The sequence below is a fragment of the Protopterus annectens genome, chromosome 2.part1 (genome assembly GCF_019279795.1).
Source record: "Protopterus annectens isolate FY-2018-M chromosome 2.part1, PAN1.0, whole genome shotgun sequence".
Taxonomy (NCBI): Eukaryota; Metazoa; Chordata; order Ceratodontiformes; family Protopteridae; genus Protopterus; species Protopterus annectens.
Window position 1 is genome coordinate 1371302450 of NC_056729.1, and position 21054 is coordinate 1371323503.

A 21054-nucleotide genomic window follows, 5' to 3' on the forward strand; every position below is an offset into this window, starting at 1 on the left:
AGGACAGGAATCCTCTGCATCCGAATCAGAATAAGGAGGAAAATCCTGAATGTCTTCAGCTGAAGACTCAGAATAATCTGAGGAATGCTCCAAGCCTTCCACCTCTGGCTCCACCCTAGGCCTCTTATCCGGAGGGGGCATAGAACTTCTGATTAAAGTAATCAAATCCTCTGCCATTTTCAGCATATGTTTCTTAGGAACAGAACCTGCAGAACTAGGGCTGACGCCTGTGCCAGAAAGACCAGGCCTGGCTTTAGAAGGTGCTTTAGTCACAGAAGTAGAAGGCCTAACAACCTTATGTAAAGAAGGGACTACAGAAACTTGAGAGGCCCCCTCGGCCTGACCTAACTCCTGAGAGGCCACTTCCTGTAAGATTAAAGGCTCCCCCTGAGATTCAGCTGAAACCTCGGCTGGATCCACAGATTCCACCGTAGTTTCCAAAGAACCGGAGTCCGCAACGGACGACTCATCCTGCTTGGACTTAAACTATTTTTCTTTTCGCTTCTTAGCGGTAGCAGGCGTCGGAGGATCCGACGGCATGTTGTAGTTACACCGCTTACCGAAAACAAGTCTAGCACAATCTAACCTGCGTTTAATGGTGCGCTTATTAAATCTAGCGCAAAAGCGACACCCGACTACGTCGTGCTCAGGCCCCAAGCAAGGAATACAGAGAGAGTGGTAATCCCTATGAGGTATCTGTTTCCCACAAGAAATACAATTATTAACTTTTTCTGACATCCGGATTTGACTGAGGCAAGAAAAGACAAAAATATTCCCCAACGGGGTACTTAGCCCAACTTGGTCTTCGGTCTGAAACTCAGAATACGAAAATTTCAGGACACCGAACGGCACTTGCAAACGCTGCTTCTGCTTCGGACCATGCGGCAAGAAAGACTGAGGATATGGCATCGGTCATGCGCTTTAGTACCACGGCGTACTGACGTCAGATCTGAGCGACCATGACCGACGCCAGCCTAACACTTTGGTATTCGGGCCGACCGAGGACAGCGGACTACCCACAGGTTATGACTGCAGCAATGTGAGACGAAGAACATCTATATCTCAGGGTCCCAAAAGGGTCAAAGCTTCCACTGCAAAAAACCCTGTCTCCTCTAATAGGGATTCTAGGGCTCTAGACAGATGGGGGGAAAAAAGTCTACACTTCTGCTACCCTGGCTGTAAGGGCTTTAAATTGTCAGTTTCATATGCTTAAATATCAGCAATATTTAATGTCACTGCTTAAACTGAAATTGTTAACAAATACTGAATGTTCAGAGAACAAGGAATTGCAGGATTTATTGCAGGGTTCTGTTATTTGAAGGCATGCTTGGTTAAAGGAACAGAATCTGCCTGATCATGTTAAAGCAAAATTATTAGATGCATCATTACAGCATGATACCTTGTTTGGTACTAAAGCAGAAGAGATGTTGAAAAAAATGGAGGATAAAGCAAAATCCATGCAGACAGTCAAGGATTTCTTACTGGTACTGCCACCCAGGTTTAGCAGGAACTGTCCTTCTAAAAATTGGTTGTTTCCAGTGTCAGACAGGCCATAAAGAGGCAGATACAGGCGTCCCAGAGGCAGATCTCAGCCCCAAGGCTCATACAGGCCTAAACAATGGGGTGCTCCTACCTCCAAAAGCAGAGAAGACAAATCACAGCCTTACAGGAAACAGTCCCAGTGACTTTCCTCTACCAGATCCAAGCACTTTTCTTTTGGCAGCCCCCTTAGGGGAAAAACTAGCACTTTTTTTCATCAAATTGGCAAATGGTTACCCAAGACAAATGGGTCCTGAACATAGTGTCCCAAGGCTACAGGTTCCATTTTCACACCCTACAAAGGTCAAAGGGTATGCCAGACCTGTCACTCACTCAATGGGCAGAGGCACAAAAACAAATTACAGTCATCATGGACATGAGGGCCATTCAGCAAGTACCACAACAAGAGCAGGGGCAAGGATTTTACTCCATACTTTTCCTAGTACCCAGAAAGGACAAAACCTGGAGACCAATACTGGACCTGTCTATACTAAATACGTTTCTGGAAGTTCCAAAATTCAAGATGTTGACTCTACAGCAACTACTGCCCATGCTGGGCAAGAAGGCTTGGCTCGTAACTTTGGACCTAAAAGAGGCATACCTGCATGTCCCGATCAGACAATCTTGCAGAAGATACCTCAGATTCATAGCTGGCTCAATGCATTACCAATTCTCTGCACTGCCCTTTGGCTTATCTACTGCCCCCAGGGTCTTCACAAAATGCCTGGCACCAGTAATTGCGTTTTGCAAACAAAAAGGAATTCAAATATATCCCTTCTTGGACGACTGCCTAATTCAAGCAGAGAACAAAGATATTCTGAAGTATCTGGCATTTGTAAAAAAGATTACTAATCGGCCTAGGGTACACAGTAAACGAAAAGAAATCAAAACTAGTGCCCTCTCAAGAGATAATATTCCTGGGTGCAAGCTTGAATACAACTGCCCAGATGGCTTATCTCACGCCAGACAAAAGGATCTGACTACTTGAAGAAATTGGCAACAAAAACCCTCTTATCTGCAAGGAAAATCCTGCAGACTTTGGGTTTCATGGCATCCTGCATTCTACTAATTCCATATGCCAGACTGCATATGAGGAAACTACAATGGTATCTAAAAAGTGTTTGGACTCGGCATTGCACAGCCTGGAGACAGTAATTGCACTCATTCCCTGCCTGCAACCGGAGTTTTTATGATGGGCAGAAGCCTGTCACCACAACAAGGGTCTGCCATTCAGTCTACCCACAGCCAGACAGACACTGACAACAGATGCATCAGATTATGCCTGGGATGCCCATATGGCAGAAAAATGTATTCAGGGCACATGGCCTGCAAACCAGATGCATCTTCACATCAATCAAAAAGAGATGCTAGCTGTTCAAAATGCCCTGACCGCTTTCAAGGACCTGCTTCATCCAGGACAGTTACTGATAGACAACACTACGGTCATGTGGTACATAAAGAAGCAGGGAGGTACACATTCCTACCCCCCTCTGCAGACAAGCAATGACCTCATGGGACACAGCATTGGCTTTTCAAGTTCACCTGCAAGCACAATTCCTGCCAGGAAAAACAAATACTCTGGCAGACAAACTAAGCAGAAACCTCATGGATCTCCATGAATGGAAACTGGATCCACAAGTCTTCAGCATGATAATAAGGAAATGGGGATGCCCAGACATAGATCTATTTGCCTCTCCTCACAACTGCCAATTGCAGAGATTTTGCACAGGGATTTATCACAAGCAAGCATGGAAAGTGGACGCCCTACCCTTCAGCTGGAAAAATCTAACCGTATATGCCTTTCGTCCACTGCCTCTCCTTCCCGGGTACTCCTAAAGGTCAGACAAAAGAAGCTAAAAATTATGTTGTTTGCACCAGACTGGCCACACCAGCACTGATGTCCTTCAAGGATGCATCTGCAGTCCTTACAAATGGGTTGTCCTGTCGTCAGGCAGCCCTTCGGTCGGCCGGATTCTAAAGTCTGGGTCTGGCCTCGGCTGGTGTCGCACTTCACCCGACGTCATAGCTGCAGTTATTTGGGTATAACGGCATCAGCCGACGCCATTTTCCTCAGTCTTTCTTGCCACGTGGCGCCCGAAGCAGAAGCTGTTCGCAAGTGCCGGTCGGTCAGAACCAGAGATTACTACTACCGAATTCTTCTACTACTACCGAAGACTTCTAAAAAGCTAAGTACCCCGTTGGGGACTCTTTCTTGCCTCAGCCGATGTCAGAAAAAGTGAATAACTGTTTAACTTGTGGGAAACAAATACCTCATAAAGATTTCCACTCTTACTGCTTACGTTGTTTAGGCCCAGACCACGACGTAGCAGCTTGTCTAGCCTGTGCTTCTTTTAACCGACGGACGCTTAGACGTCGGTCGGAATTTGCTGAGGAGTTTTTCGGCTCCGATTTTGCTTACATTATGCCGTCGGATCTTCCGACTACGCAAATATCAAAAAAGCGCAAGGAAAAGGACCGACACTCGCGGTCTGCGGTTTCGGCCGAAACCGCGGTTGGGCCGACCGCGAGTGTCTCGGTTTCGGCTGAAACCGAGCAAGCGGTTCTTCCTTCAGCCGAAAACTTACCTCCTACTGAGGCCTCTTCCAACCTCGTGGAATCAGCTTCTGATTTACCTTCTGCTCTGGCAGTTTCTCAGGAATTATCTGACACTATCCCCTTGGATATCTCCACCCCTGCACGTGGAGCTGCTAGGCCACCTGCATCCATGTCCATTAAGGCTTTTGCCAGGGCTAAAGCAGCTAAAACTACTAAATCTGTGCCTGCTAAGTCCCCCTCTCACAGGCCTAGCTCTAGTTCACAAATGCTTAGTCTAGCAGGGGATCTCATTTCTTTAATCCGGGGATCCCAATCTCACACAGAATGTGCCTCTCACCCACCTCCAGAGAAGAGGCCTAGAGCAGAGCCCCCTGAACCAGTTTCTACAGATGATTCCTCTGATGATTCAGATAATACTAACCCTCCAGAGGCTTCTTTCTCCCCTTATGAAGACTCTGATGCTGAAGAGTCCATCCCTTCTGCCTCTCCGCCTGAGGAATTTTCCTTTGGGGAAACCTTGCATGCTATGAGGGAACAATTTCAGTGGCAGGGCCAGGATTTCTCAGACTCTAGGAAGAGGCTTAGAACCTTTCTGCATTTACCACAACATAGGCCTTTAGCTATTCCTCCAGTTCTCTCTGTTGTAGATGATGCATTTAATGATGCTTGTACTGCTCCTGATTCACTTCCACCGGCCCCTGCTAAGCCCGATAGGTACTACAGGGTTCCGGATTCTCATCACCATTTGTATAAGGCTCCTTTTGCAGATCCCGAGACTATCTCCCAGGGTCCTAAGGCTGTAGCAGCTACCTCTGCCAAAAACCCCCTCCTCTCTGAAAGGGAATCCAGGTCCTTGGAGAGATGGGGTAAAAAAGTTTACACTTCTGCAACTCTTTCAGCTAGGGCATTGAACTGTCAATTCCACATGATCCAGTATCAAGAATTTATGCTAGACCAGTTAACCAAAAAGTTGTCCTCAGATGAACCATTAGACAAATAATCTGTTCAGGAAATGGTACATAACATTCAGCAGGTCAGTAACCATTCCTTAAAATGCGGCTATGATGCACTGGAAGCTTCCTTCAGATCAGCCATGACTGGCACAGTTATCAGACGGCATGCATGGTTAAAAGAGCAGGCCTTACCAGACCATGTGAAATCCAAATTACTAGATGCTCCCATGGACAAGATCAATTTGTTTGGCTCTCCTGCACAACAGGTGCTGAAGAAGATGGAAGAGAAGGCAAAATCTGTCCAAACAGTGAAAGATTTCTTACAGGTCCAACCTCCAAGGTTTAGCAGGAATTGGCCCTCCAAGAATTGGTCCTTTCCAGACTCCTCCAGAGCCCAGAGAGGCAGGAATAGGCGTTCAAGAGGCCGAAGTCAATCCAGAGGTGCCTACAGGGGACGCCAGTGGCAGGGTAACAACCAGCGAGGTGCAGCCACGGACACAGCCACCACCACAACTACAGGACAATCACAGTGACTTGGTTCTAGCACCGCCTACCAGGGAACAACTAAAAGCACCCTTGGGCGGGAAGCTAGCTTTATTTTCAGTAAACTGGCATTACATCACAAGAGACAAGTGGATTTTGCAGACAATAGACCAAGGTTACAGGTTTCACTTCCATACACTACCAGGGAAGAGAGGAATGCCAAACCTACCTCCAAATCAAAAGGCAGAAGCTCTAAAACAAATATCTCAATTATTAAAAATGAGAGCTGTGGAAAAGGTACCATCTATGGAGCAAGGACAGGATTTTACTCCAGACTCTTCCTGGTACCAAGAAAAGAAAGCAAATGGAGACCTATTCTCGACCTGTCCGCTTTAAACACATTCCTCATTGTTCCAAAATTCAAAATGCTGACCCTACAGCAGCTTCTTCCCATGCTGGGCAAGGAGTCTTGGCTGGTAACTCTAGACCTCAAGGAGGCATACCTGCACGTCCCCATACGACCAAATTGCAGAAGATACCTCAGATTTCTTGCAGGATCAGAGCATTATCAATTCTCAGCATTGCCCTTTGGCTTATCTACTGCGCCCAGAGTGTTCACGAAATGCCTGGCATCAGTAATTGCTCATTGCAGGCTCCAGGGAATCCAAATCTACCCTTACCTGGACGACTGCCTGATACAAGCGGACAACAAAATCAAGTTAGCAGAAGACTTGAAAAGGGTCATTTACCTACTACAAGCCCTGGGATACACAGTCAATATAAACAAGTCAAGGCTGATACCATCCCAAAGGATAACCTTCTTGGGTGCAGAGCTGGACACATCAAAGCAAATGGCATTCCTAACAGTAGAAAAACAGGAGCAACTCCCTCTATACTTCTTGGCATTAACAAAGCAGAACCATCTAACAGCAAGAAAGGTCCTGCAAGCCTTGGGTTTCATGGCATCCTGCATAATATTGGTTCCACATGCCAGACTGCATATGAGAAAGTTACATTGGTACCTAAGGAATTTATGGTCTCAGCACAAGCACAGCCTAGAAACCCAAATTCCAATAATTCCATGCCTGAAGCAAGAATTCCAATGGTGGGCTCAGGCCTGTCAATCAAACAAAGGATTGCCCTTCCACAACACTCAACCAAGCCAAACCATTACCACGGATGCCTCAGACCTCGGTTGGGGGGCCCACATGCTGGACAAGTGCATACAAGGCTTATGGACTCAAGACCAGCTGCACCTACACATAAATCAAAAGGAAATGCTGGCAGTAAAACTGGCAATTCAGACATTCAGACCATTTCTTCGACAAGGTCAACTGTTGATAAGGACAGACAACACCACAGTTATGTGGTACATCAACAAACAGGGAGGCACACATTCGTACCCTCTATGCCGGATGGCAATGGATCTCTGGAATGTGGCCCTGAATTACAACGTTCAGTTACAAGCAATTTTTGTACCAGGAAAAGAAAACATTCTAGCAGACATACTAAGCAGGACTACCACGGATGCCCACGAATGGATGCTGCATCCGGACATCTTCAAAACCATTACAAGAAAATGGGGACTCCCTCAAATAGACTTATTTGCATCCCCACGCAATCACCAACTAAAGAAATTCTGCACAAGGACGTACCACCCACTTGCTTGGAAGGTGGACTCCCTATCTTTCAGTTGGAAAAACCTGACAGCATATGCATTCCCACCACTTCCTTTGATGCACAAGGTGCTATTGAAGATCAAAGAGGACCGTCCAAGGATCATCCTGATAGCTCCAGACTGGCCAAGACAACATTGGTACCCATTACTGAGGAGCATGTCTCAGGAACAAATATGGCACCTACCCCTTGTTCCCTTGCTGTTAACACAGAACAACTACAACACCCTGCATCCAAACCTGAAAACACTGCAGCTAACTGCCTGGAACATTGCATAAGAACAAATAACCCAAATTTATCCCAAAGGGTGAAAGACATTATCTTGGAGGCTCGCAGACCCTCAACAAGAAAAAATTATTCAGCAAAATGGAAAAGATATTTCATTTGGAGTACTGCAAAAGGAGAAAATGTGTCGCTGGTAAACATAGCCAACATCCTGGAATACTTGGCAGAGCTCTTCCACAAAGGCCTGTCCTATTCTTCCATCAAGATTCATGCATCAGCTATTTCAGCAGAATACGACTTGGATCCTCCAGTCTTCTCACATCCTCTGCTCAGGCAGTTTCTGAGAGGAATTAAAAATGTAAAACCGCCTAGGAAGCCACCATTGCCAGCATGGAACTTTGTGCTAGAAAAATTGACACTTCCTCCTTTCGAACCAGCAGCAACAGCAGAATTACAATACTTATCATGGAAAACTGCTTTCCTGTTGGCAATCACTTCAGCAAGAAGGGTATCTGAGCTACAGGCACTAATGGCAGTACAGCCCTTCCTGATCTTCCATCAAGATAGAGTATCCATGAGAACTAATCCTACTTTTATGCCTAAGGTGGTCTCCAGAGTATCTTTGAATCAGGCTATCCACCTACCTACATTCTTCCCCAACCCTCAGAACAGGGGAGAAAGGCTGTTGCATACCTTGGATGTGCATAGACAATTACGCTACTACCTGGACAGGACCAAGGGCAATAGGAAAACTGACCAGCTACTGGTAGCATATGCAACAGGAATGGAAGGAAAAGCAATTTCAAAACAGACAATCTCTAAGTGGATAGGAAATTGCATTAGATTTTGTTACTCCTACCATGGAAAGAAAACTCCAGAAAACATCAGGCCTCACTCTACAAGGGCTACAGCCACTACCACAGCTTTTCTACGAGGAGTGGCTACCAAAGACATTTTAGAGGCTGCTACTTGGAGCTCCGTGCATACATTTGCCAAGCATTATAATTTACCTTTATACTCCAGATCCCGAGCAGGTTTTGCCACTGCTGTTTTGCAAGGGATCTTAACTACACCATAATTTTATTTCTCCTCCTCCCCCAGTTTGGCTATGGTATTCTACCCATTTGTAAGGACTGCAGATGCATCCTTGAAGGACATAGTACAGTTTTGTACCTACCATAAATGTAGATGTCCGATAGGAATGCATCTGCAGTCAGGATTACCCACCCTCCTTCCCCTCTGTGGTACTCCTAGGGTATTTGCCCATCTTGTAGCTAGCTGGGGGAATCTATTATGGTGTATTTGTTTGTATATATGTACATACATGCCTATTTTTTGTTTGCTTTCTACCATTTGGAATCATTTGCATTTATCCAAATTTAGCCTTCCTAGAGGGCACCTGGCATTTGGGGCAAGAAACACTGAGGAAAATGGCGTCGGCTGATGCCTTTATACCCGAATAACTGCAGCTATGACGTCGGGTGAAGTGCGACACCAGCCGAGGCCATACCCAGACTTTGGAATCCGGCCGACCGAAGGGCTGCCTGACGACAGGACAACCCATTTGTAAGGACTGCAGATGCATTCCTATCGGACATCTACATTTATGGTAGGTACAAAACTGTACTTTATCCAATCCTAAAGAGCTTGTCTCAAGGTCTAGCATGGATATTGCCTCAAACATCTCACTTGCTGACCCAACAAAACAATCAGATCCCGCACAGCCATCTCAGGACCTTAAATCTGGTAGCATGGCGGATAATGTGGCCATTCAGAACACTCCTCTTTCAAAAGCTATTTTGGATGTTTTCTTGGAGGCCAGGAGGCCCAGTACCAGAAAATCTTATGCAGAGAAATGGAAGAGATTCTGTGCTTGGAACCAGGAACAAGGCATTGACACGTGTACCAAATATCCCTCAGATTTTACAATACCTAACTGAGATGCTGAACAAAGACCTTTCTTTCTCATCAATTAAGATTCATGCCTCTGCCATTTCAGCCCATTACAATGCGGAACCACCTATCTTTTCTCATCCTTTAATAAGGCAGTACCTCAGAGGGGCCAAAAACATTGGGACTTCAAAGAGAGCACCTTTTCCTGCCTGGGACCTCAATTATGTTTTGGAAAAACTCACACTGCCTCCTTTCGAGTTAGCATCAACAGCAGATATAAAATTCTTATCCTGGAAAACAGATGTGCTCCTAGCAATAACCTCTGCAAGGCGAGTCTCGGAGTTACAAGCACTCATGGCTGTGGAACCTTTCATCATTTTTCATCCAGGCAAGGTTTCTCAGAGGACAAACCCTACATTTATGCCTAAGGTGGTGTCCAGTGTGGCCCTCAACCAAACCATTCACTTGCCTACCTTTTATCCAAATCCACAGAACAAGGGTGAGAAAATTCTGCATTCTTTGGACATACACAGGCAGCTACGCTTCTACTTGGACAGAACTAAAGCTTTCAGAAAGACTGAGCAACTTTTAGTGTCATATGCTGCGGGATCACAAGGAAAGGCTATCTCAAAACAGACTATTTCTAAATGGATAGGCCATTGCATCCGTTTCTGCTATTCTCAACATGGCAAATCAGTGCCTAAGGGCATTAGGCCTCATTCCACCAGAGCAGCAGCCACTTCAGCAGCCTTCCGCAGAGGAGTACCAACCAAAGATATCTTAGAGGCTGCAACCTGGAGTTCAGTGCACACCTTCACAAAGCACTACCACTTACCTCTTTACTCTTAAGTCCAGAGTAGGCTTTGCCACTGCAGTCCTGCAGGGCCTCATAGCCTCTCCTAATCCTATTTAGCTCAGCCACCCATCCTCAGCTGTGGGATTCAACCCAAGAGTAATGACTGCAACAGTGAAACACGATAAACATAGTACAGTTGTGTACCTACCATAAATGTAGATGTTCGAGTGTATTCACTCTTGCAGTCCAGGTTACCCACCCACCATTCCCCTTCTCTTTGCTGGGACTTTTCTGCTTTTCTCTATCCTGTACAACCTATTTGGTGTATTTGCTTGTAGATGAAGGAAATGTTATTTTTGTGCATGCATTTTTATGGGCATATTTTTCAGCCTACCAATTTGGGGGCACCTGACATCTGGGGCAAGAAAAACTGAAGAAAATGGTGTCAGCTGCATCTTTTATACCACTGGTGCACTGACGTCAGGGAAGAGGCGACAGCAACCGACGCCGGACCTAGACTTCGGAATTCTGGCCGACTCAGGGTAGCCTGCCAGCAGGATAACCCAAGAGGAATGACTGCAACAGTGAATACACTCTAACATCTACATTTATGGCATGTACACAACTGTATTTTGGTTTTGTCAAGGGCAGATCATGCCTACTCAACCTGGTGGACATCTTTGAGAAGGTAACCAAAGCAATAGATGAGGGAAAAATGGTTCACACTGCCTACCTTGACCTGGCCAATCAGTCATTGTTGACTAACTCAAGAGATTAGGTGCAAACTCGTATGTCACCCAGTGGATAGCCAATTGGCTCACAGGGAGTCCACCTTTACAAATAGGCCAGTCACAAGTGGAGTCCCTTAGTGATCAGTCCTTGGACCGCTACTTTTTGGCATTTACTTCTCAGAAGTCAAGACCAATATCAGTGGACTCTGGCTGACTAAATTTGCAGATTGCAAATTTGGAGCTGTCATTGAATCCCACACTGACAAATGTTCTACAGGAGGGGCTGACACAGACAAACAACTGGTGTCAGAGCCATGGATTAAAGCTAAATGCCAAGAAATGCATGATAGTATCCTTTAGGAAGTCATCTATCCCTGGTAACTGTCATATTGACAACACACCCCTTAGAGTTGACCCAGTAGTCAGGACATAGGGACACACACATATAGTAATCTACCCTTTGACGATCATGTGTCTACAGTAGTGAGGAAGTCATTCTATGTTCCTCAACTTATAAACAAAGGTATGGCCTCCAAGTTCAGGGAAGTCATTGTTCCACTGTATTCGACATTTCAGCACTTCTGTCATTGAGTACAGTGTCCCCTTTGCTATGTACCTAACCAGGCATATTCAATAATTGGAACGTCCACGGAGGTGCATCACTAAAAGAATACAGGGCGTAAGTAAAATGTCCTATGCAGACTGCCTGAAGACCCTATCCCTGTTTTCTGTCTTCTACAGGCTTTTGATGAGAGATGTATGCCTGGCATACAGGGCATTGTCAGACTCCAGTCTGGTGGACTTCCTGCATATCCATAAAACAAGCGGAACCAGACTTGCCCATTCTAAAGTCTTAAACCTTGCCTGTGGTATAAATAGGACCTGCTGGAGAGACAGGTATGTATCCCAGAGACTACCCCATCTATGGAACAGGCTCCCCATCCATGTGAAGCAAAGTTCCTCCCTAACCCAATTCAAGTGCTGCTTGGACAATTGGATGGAAAACCGAAATTTCATCCCTGCTTTGGCACATATGTCTCTAATGAACACAGACAAACCTGTAAATGGTTCATCTCCCAGGCCCTGCTTACACTTATCAGGGTATCAGAACTTGTCAGAGATTTTGGATGTGTGACTAGGCTTAAAAAGACCCTTATGGTCCTTAACCTAGTAAACGCCTATGAACCCAAGTCTTTAGATCGCTTGTGCAGTGTTATCTGGCTTGACCCCGAAGTGACCTACACCCATGCATTCCAGATGGTTTACTATCATTAAATCAAAACACAAAACGTTTTACAGGCACATTACCGGCCCGTAATGTCAAAAGTCAATATTGTGCATGTGCAAAATGCCGCTCAAAAAAAACACGTTTCAGATATGAATGTCGAACTCATGGGCAGAGTTCTCTGTTTTTATTTAGTTAGAATGCATACCTATCACATTTTTGCAGGGGTGCCCCCCTGCACCCCCCACACCTCATGCTGCTAATATATTTCCACTCCGAGATCTCACTACAGTGGGGATATGGGTACATTTCCAATTCCCACTGTACCGCAATCTCCGTACGTATAGTCGAACACACTTATGCAAATACATTACTGCATTCGTATAAGTGTATTTGACTACCCCATACACTTTTCATTTTGTGCACAACATTCTGATTTTCGGCAGCATATGTGCCGACAGAATGTAGTTTGCACAAATGATAGTAAACTGTTCTAAATATTCATGCCTTAAATGTGGCAGGAGTATGTTGGACTTCAGTGTTTGAAAGCTTTTTTTAAAACATTTTTTCTCAAAACATGGCTTGAAACTAATTTCTATTTTTGCAGAATGAGTGCTCACATCCACAAGGATGTTGAGCACTTTTTAATGTAAAAATAAAAGATGTTTTTGCCACCTTAGACATGATATGTAATTATGAAAACGTCTCTGAAAATAATGTAATACAGAAAAGGAACCAAATTTTGTCTTACCAAAGAAGGTCTCCTTGATGGATCAGCTGATGTGGTAAGAGCACTGCCATTACTTACAGTTCTTAAAAATGAGCATAGGTAGAGTAACTGTTAGAAGAGTACTGCATTTGATCGTGTAGTGCCAGATTAATAATGCAGGTTACCTAAATTCTTTTCTTGCCTAATGTAGAGTTGGAATTTCCCCAGGTTATGTTTAGTGGAGTACTTAAATTAGTAATAATGACTTTTGGGTTTTAGCAGAACCATCTTTTATCATCCCAAGCCCTAAATTTTCATCTTTTTGCCATTAAATGTTTTTTTAAATATGTACACTTGCATATGTGTATTTTTGTGTGGATGCTGAATATCTTGCTGGCTTCTGGTGTAATACCAGTGCATTAAGCATTTTGTTTATTGCAAAACATTTTTGGTATTCCTAGGACCACTGTGCCTGTCGCAAAGCTGAAGTAGAAATCAGAGTATGTTTTTTTTTTTCCTTTAAAATGCAGAGGTTTCTGTAGAAGTAACTTTTCCATTTTTGTCACTGCCTTTTTCTGTCAGAATGTTACACTAATACCAGAGAGAAATTTAGTGAAGATAGTTGCCCGGACATGAAAGAAAATTCTCATAATGGAGAGCTTCTGCAACCAAATATGGTAATTGTTCTTGAACACTTGAATATTTCTTTTGAGTTTATACTGCAAGTCATCAGCAGGTAACAGTATGAACCAAATGGGTGTCACCAGCTGTTTTTATTTTGTTTTCCATAGCACCTAGCATGTTGGAGCGGTGAATATTAATCTACCAGGATTAGTTTTATACCTGATAACACTTTTCCATGTTGGAGCTACCAGATAGCATGGCCTAGCCAATATTCAAAGGCATGGTGATTTCTGTTCCAGATCATGGAATGTGTGAACCCCAAGTACTGCCAGGCATATGCATGTGCATGACGGGTGTTGGCATGCATATACTGCACAGTAAAATTGTAATCTTTTGGAAACCCTGATACATTCTTTGCATGTGCTGTGCTTGCTTTAGAAATCATTACATTTTTGAGGCTATTTCCTGCACCGTATCATAATTTGGGGATGTACTAACAGATATGTTAGACTTCTCAGTTAATATGTTCCTGCATCATCTGTCTGTATTGACTGAGATGTGTAAAAATAATGTTAGTTGCCCATTTTCAAACTGTCAGCCCAGGTCACTGTATTTGTATATTTGAACCAAATGTTTTGATGTTTGTCTTATCAGGTGTTTCCAGTTTTTACTGGGTTGTATTATGTTGACATCTGAATCCCTTAGTGCCCTGTTGTGAACAGATGATCTACTGTTGACTGACATCTAATTGTATATTCAGATTACTGGTACCAGAATGTGAACCCCTTCTCACAATTAACACCTGAATGTGTGCATACACACTGCCTTTTTTGTTTTAAAAGCATCACATTAGTATCAGGCAGTTGTGGGAACTTGAAGAGAATTCTTAACAAAAGGCTCCTGTTGATTAATCCTGCAGTTTAACTCAGTGTTATGACTGAAACTAACAAACTTCATCCAGTAGTTTTAAGTTCGAGTTCCTTATTTTCCACGTGGAGGCTGACTGTGAACAAGTCACTTTTAACCAGACAGCATTTTTTGATCCTCTGTCTCTTGCTCTCCCTCTGTGGGCGTGCACGCGTGTGTGTATGTGTGTGTGTGTGTGTATATATATATATATATATGTATGTATGTATGTATGTATGTATATATATATATATATATATATATATATATATACACATACACAATATTACAGTTATATATTGTGTCTGTGTATGGCTGTAACTGTTTAGAGCTATTTTACTACTGTTATACTTCTTTGAACTTGTGATTATTTTTACTGTATAAATTTGTCTGTGTTGGAGCTTTTCTCCCCAGGCCTCTACTGAAAATGGATTTTATTCCAGTTAGACTAGCCCGGTCAACAAATGCAAAATAAATAAATATGTATACACACACACATATATATATTTATAAAACACACAACACACGTGGGTATAAAGCCAGTTATGTGTAGTGGACCTTCCCAGTTAAGCAATACAAAAAAAAAAAAAACATTTGGATTTTTTTCACTTTCACTGTGCAACTTGAATGGATAGTCTTATGCCGAGATAGCTTATCAGTTGAGCACAAGCAACTTTTGCATCACATAGCTGTCCTTCTGTTCCTATGTTGCAGTATTCATGGTGTGGGATTTCTCACCTCAGTACGTTGACTCCTATACAAAAGCTTCAGCTTGGCTACTGTAGTTGTGTGGGACAATGCACTTCGGGCCATAAACCAGGAGCCTTAAATGTGACATCTGCACATACAGACCTCAGAACTTTTCAGCCGCAGACAATCGTCATATCATGTGCTTCGCTCCTTCACCACAAGATGTCTAAAAGCTAAGTACCCCATTGTTTTTTTTTTCTTCTTTGACTTCTAGATCAAGCTTGGTTTGTTATAGTATCCTTTAGCTGATGTCAGCTAAAAAGGGTAAATTCCAATGCGGGCGCCAGATACCACATAAATATGGGCAGGACCCCTGCATTTTTTGCCTAGGCCGAGAGCATGACCATATCTCTTGCACTGTCTGCCAATCCTTCATTCCTAAGACCCTTTGCAGCAGTCTGGCTGCTCTCAATCTATATTTAGAAAGTCTGCGACTTAAAAAGTTAGAGCAAAGGATGGATCCGGCTTCGGAAGCCCTGACTGAATCTCTGTGGAAGAAGGGCAAGATTCCTAGGCCCACTTCCACTGCCTCTCCTCTTGCGGACACCCTGCCAACTGATGATTTAGGAGCTGAGGGACATCCGTCAGATCTGCCTACTTCGGCGACCTTCGGGGAAGCCACTTCTGAGTTGACGACTAGCACGTCCACGGAGCTTACTCAGACTTTGGCTACAGCCGAGGTCGAAGTGGAACCAGCAGCAGTCAGGCCTCCAACTGTGATCTCTCCTTCTGACTCCGCTACCCTTAGTCAGGCACCTGATTCCAGGCCTTTGCCTAAGACTGCCCCATTAAAAGGGAAACAAAAAAAACATCTGGCTACACCTGCTGAAGGCCTACCTGATTGACAGTCTTTCCATCTCTTCTTTGATGCAGGCCTTCATGGCCCTTAGGCCCACAACCTCTTCTCCTTCTTTCCTCCCTTTCCTCAGCCCTAGACCTGCCTCTGTCTCCTCTTTCCCACTGCCCACTTCACAAGACAGAGAAGAAGAGCAAGAGTCTTCTTATTCATCTTCAGATGAATCTATCTCGTGTACCTCCCAAATAACCTCTCCTCAAGAATATTACTCCCCAGATGAAGAATCCATCGAAGGGGACTCTCCTCCAGAGGATATCACCTTTGGAGAAACTATAACCAAAATGAAGGAATACTTCAAATGGGACACCTCCCAAATGTCTGATACTCAAAAAAAAAAAAAAAAGTATTTTGAATTGCTACAAGGGGAATCTCCCTCCCCTTCTGCCATTCCTCCTGTCACCCCTGCTATTTAGATGCATTTTTCTCACCATCTAAGACCCCAGACTCTCAGCCCCTTGCCCCAAAGAGGCCAGATCACTTCTACAAAGTGCCAGATGACCAGAAATTTCTAGTCAAACCCACCCCTGGCAGACCCTGCTGTGAATGCAGTATCACCTGATAAGTAATCCAGACTGATTCCGTCTGCCTCTCTCCTACCTACAGACAAGGACAGTAAACCTATGGATAGAATTGGAAAGAAGGTTTACATCTCTTCCACACTGGCCTTCAGAGCCATCAGCTATAGAACCTGTATGAGCAAATATGCTCAGGACCTGGTCTCTCAAGCCTCTACTCTGCTGGCTGCTACTCCAGACTGCCCCACTAAATTTGACATATCATCTAAACTATCTCTGGCTGTCCAAGTAGCCAGGCATTCCATTAGATGTAGTTATGATGCTGAAGAGGCCTCTGCACGGTCGGCAGCCCCTGCCTCTGTACTTCAAAGATATTCATGGCTACGTCTACAACACTTACCTGAGGACTTCAAGTCTAAAATCTTAGATGCTTCTCTAAACCCTAACTTATTGCTTGATAAACAGTCAGCAGACCTTTTTAAAAATCTGCAGGAAAAGAATAAGGAATTGCAAGACATCCAGCATCTTCTTGTGTCTCCTATTCCTAAATATTACAGAAATTTCCCTGCAAAAACTACATTTGTCAGAAGAAACCCCACCTCTGCTGGACCTCCCTCTTTCAGACACAGAAGAGGGGCCAGACCTCTTCCAGGCCAGCTGTTTCTCTGCCCCCCACTAGACAGCCCTTTCAAGACAGAGGAGGATCCAACAGTGCATGACTGCCTTGTCCACCTTCCCCTTTCTGCCCACGTCTGCCATTGCCTCCCCTTTTGGAAAACCATCACCACAGACAAATGGGTTCTGGCTATTATTCAAAAAGGATACTTCCTTTCTTGGAGAGAAAGGCCCCCCCCCCCTTAAGGGGTGTATCCTCCCCCCCCAAGATTTCAGAGACACTTCTTCCAACAGATTTTACAAGAACTTCCGAACCTGGGAATAATAAAGCCTATCTCATCAGGCCAAGAAGGAAAAGGATTCTACTCATGACTGTTTCTGATCCCCAAAAAAGATGGACAATGGAGGCCCATTCTAGACCTTTCTTTCTAAACCTATTCTTAAAGGCTCCCACCTTCAGAATGTTGTCCCTACAAACCTTACTCCCTTTTTTTCCAGCCCAGGCCTTCATGGCCACACTCAACCTGAAAGCCTATCTGCACATCCCCATACAACCTTCCTACAAGGACATTCTTTTGTTTTTCTGGTCCCTCCTCTCACTTTCAGTTTACAGCATTGCCCTTTGGTTTTGTCTTCTGCTCCCAGAGTGTTCACAAAATGCCTAGCACCTGCCATAACCTATTGCAGAACACAAGGGATTCAGATTTACCCTTACCTGGATGACATCCTGATTCTGGCAGAATGCAAGGAAACCCATTTACAGTTCACCATTTTCCTGCTTCAAAGACTGGGGTTCACCCTCAGTTACCCAAAATCTTCCTTGACAAGACAAAACATTTCTGGGTTGCAAGATCAGGACAGACATAATGAAAGCCTTTCTTCCCCAGGACAAAGTAAACTCCTTGTCCTCCCACTTCAAAACCCTTATGCAGACACAGCAGATAACTGCAAGGCAGTTTCTACGAATCTCGGGCCTAATGGCAGCCACCATCCCCATGCTACCACTAGCCAGAATGCACATGCGAAAGCTTCAGTGGTATCTGAAAAATGTATGGTCACAACACCAACATCCTTTAGAGCAGGAAATTACCCTCTTGCGCTTTGCCTACAGTCAGAACTACATTGGTGGATTCAGCAAATTCAACTGAACCCGGACCTTCCACTGCAGTTACCTACTTCAAACCAGTTCATGCATGCAGATGCATCAGACCTAGGATGGGGAGCCACAATATCAAACTACAGGGTACAAGCAAAGTGGCACCTTTCCATCAAGAACAAACATATCAACGCTAGGGCAGTGACAGCAGTTCTTCTGGCATTGAAAGCCTTCCTTCCCCTCTTACAACCAGGTGTTCTAATAATAACAGACAACACCACAGTCGTGTGGTACCTTAAGCAGGGAGAGACAAAAGCTTACCACCTCTACAAACTAACTTTACTAATCTGGGACCTAGCCTCACAGCACAACTTGTCCCTGCAGTCATCCTACATCCCCTCGCAGGGCAACAAACAAGCAGACCTTCTCAGCAGGACATCCTCTCCAAATCGTGAATGGTTGCTGGACAGGCATATTTTTCTAGAATGGTTGCTGGACAGGCATATTTTTCTAGACATTGTCCACTGGTGGGCACACCTCAAGTAGATTTGTTTGCCTCCCCACAGAAAAGACAACTGCATACTTTCTGCTCCAAGATCCACTCTCCACTAGCATGGAGAATAGACGCATTCAGCATTTCATGGAAGGGGAGGTTTCTGTATGCCTTTCCACCCTTCCCATTAATTCAAAAAGTCCTCCTGACAATCAGGAGAGACAAACCAATCTTGCTGGTGACCCCCTACTGCCCAAGGCAGCAGTGGTTCTCCCTACTTCTCAGTCCAGCCAAGGGCAATCACCACCAATTACCCCATAAGGTGAACCTTCTGACACAACAAAAGATGTTATGTGATCCTATCTCGCCTACATTCTGACTGATGGGTTCGGAGCCGATCCCTCGGCTCGGACTCGGCACGCTTATGCCAAAGAGCGAAGTCTCTAATTGGCTGAGCTTACTATAGCCCAGGATGCACCACTACCAGTCCCCCAGATCTCGTTTGCCGCTAACTAGCGAAGACGTGGTCTCGAGCTGGCTGAGCTAAGTAGTGTTTTTTTCACTAACTTTTCTGTCAGAATTTTGCTAATTTCTAAACAAAAAGCTGTTTTAACGGCTACTCTGTTGCTGTGTGTGTGTTTGACAATTTTTCTGTGGAAAATTTGTGTGTGATTGATACTTGTTCTGGTTACAGGCTCCCTTGGTCTATAGGGCCTTTCCTACTGGTTAATTCCCTTTAAAAACAACCTTAGGGTTTCTTTATTTCTTATTTCCTTATACGGTTGTTTACTGTTGTTCAATTTGGTTTTGTTGTGAACGGCAAGTTAATCTTGACTAAGAATAAGTTTGTCTGTGAGAGAGTACTTATTTGTTGCTTATAATGTCTCAAGCACCTAGGCCTTCGGGCTTCAAGAAGTGCACTAAATGTAGCTTTAAGATGTCTATCACGGATGACCACTCTCTGTGTGTATATTGTTTGGGCGCGAAACATTTGCAGGAGTCCTGCAGCGTGTGTCACGCTTTTTCCTCGAGGGTCCTCCAAGAGAGGAAAAATAAGCTTATATTAAAAGGCCTTATAAAACCCTCTTTTGAAGAAGCTTTAGCATCCTCTCCTTCTCCTGCTAAAAGAAAAGGGCGGCTCCGACCAGTCCGTCGGATCCGACCGCCAAAAGACATAGGCAGGCTTCTCCTTCGGCTCCAAGGACTTGGAGCCGAGGGCGGAACGGTCTGCCTCGATGCCACCAGTCTCGACTCCTCTGGCTTCGGAGCCGATGGCTGGGGCATCGAGAGGCGGGTCACCTTCATCGGCTCCACTGGTCTCGGAGCCGATGAAGGTTGTCCGCTCAGACACTTCCTCCTCGGCGCCTAAGTCCTCCTCGGCACCGATGGAAACTAGTTTGGATATTCCTTCGCGCCGATAGTCATCGAGTCGCCTCGAGCCGGTCCCCTAGCCCCTTGGGGCCGTTGGAGAGGCCATCTCGAACCCGTTCAGTATCCTCTAGGTCATCGAGGATGTCAGATTCGGACATAGACAGGGTGCTCCAAAGACTGTTCGAGTCCCCAGTCTTTCAAAATTTGTTTCGCTCCGACCCAGTTGGCTTCGGAGCCGATAGCCCATGCCCATGTCATTACCATTCCTCCTCCGACCGGCTCCGCCGGAGCAGGTGCTGTTGGAGCCGGTGGAGATCCTAGGGTCGGCTCCGACCCTTACTCCAACCCGCCTTCGGGTCCGAGTTTGGCACGGACTTCTTCGGCTGGACCCGGGGTGACGTTTGGGACCTATGTTGTCGGTTCCGAGCCTCCTCTCGGTGCTTCTGCCAGGGACGTCCGTCTGCTATCATGGCTCGGGACCGACACTCCCAGGATTCTGGGGTCCGGCTTTCAGAGCTATGAGGAGTGCCTTGGCCAAGTCTTCTTCGGCCATCTCTCCGGCTTTACCGGCACCTTCCCTGGACGTGGAGACTGGGTCTTTGGCAGTTCCCCTGTCCTTAGGCAGCGGAGCCCCGGGGCCTGAGGTTACCCCCACTGGGGGTTCCCTCCTCCTGAGGGTTCTTCGGAGTTGTCTTCAGAGGAGCCCCAAGGAAGAGATCGTGCAAGAGGAAGCACGTGGACTCCCCCGAGTCTCTTACATCGGACACTGATCTTGATGATGTGGAGGGGTCCCCGAAGTCGTCCTCGGATGATGTCTCATTCGCAGACATTCTAGAGATCCTCAAACAACGAGGCGGCTGGATATCCAAACCCCCCTCTGCTGATGAGTCAGTGCTTCTCAAGGCCTTTGGGGCTCAGCCCTCCGCCTCCTGGGTGTCTCCGCCCTTCGACGAGCTCCTGGATTTGGTTTGTCGGAGGGCGTGGGAACATCCAGATACTGTGGAACCAGTGCCTTCTCGCCCTAACAAATTTTTGTCTGCC

The 21054-nt window shown here is 45.3% G+C and overlaps 1 protein-coding gene across 5 annotated transcripts in view; it reads left to right on the top strand.

The window, feature by feature from the left end:
* The window catches only part of KIAA0232 (KIAA0232 ortholog), a 1643611-nt gene that overhangs the window by 1388513 nt on the left and 234044 nt on the right, over positions 1-21054 (top strand). For 4 of the 5 annotated variants that reach the window (XM_044062830.1, XM_044062834.1, XM_044062832.1 and 1 more), the window contains exon 8: positions 13370-13464. The exons of the other annotated variant lie outside the window; for it this stretch is intronic. In XM_044062830.1, the coding sequence (XP_043918765.1) occupies positions 13370-13464 (95 nt within the window). The remainder of the gene's footprint in view (positions 1-13369; positions 13465-21054) is intronic. 5 annotated transcript variants of the gene reach the window in all.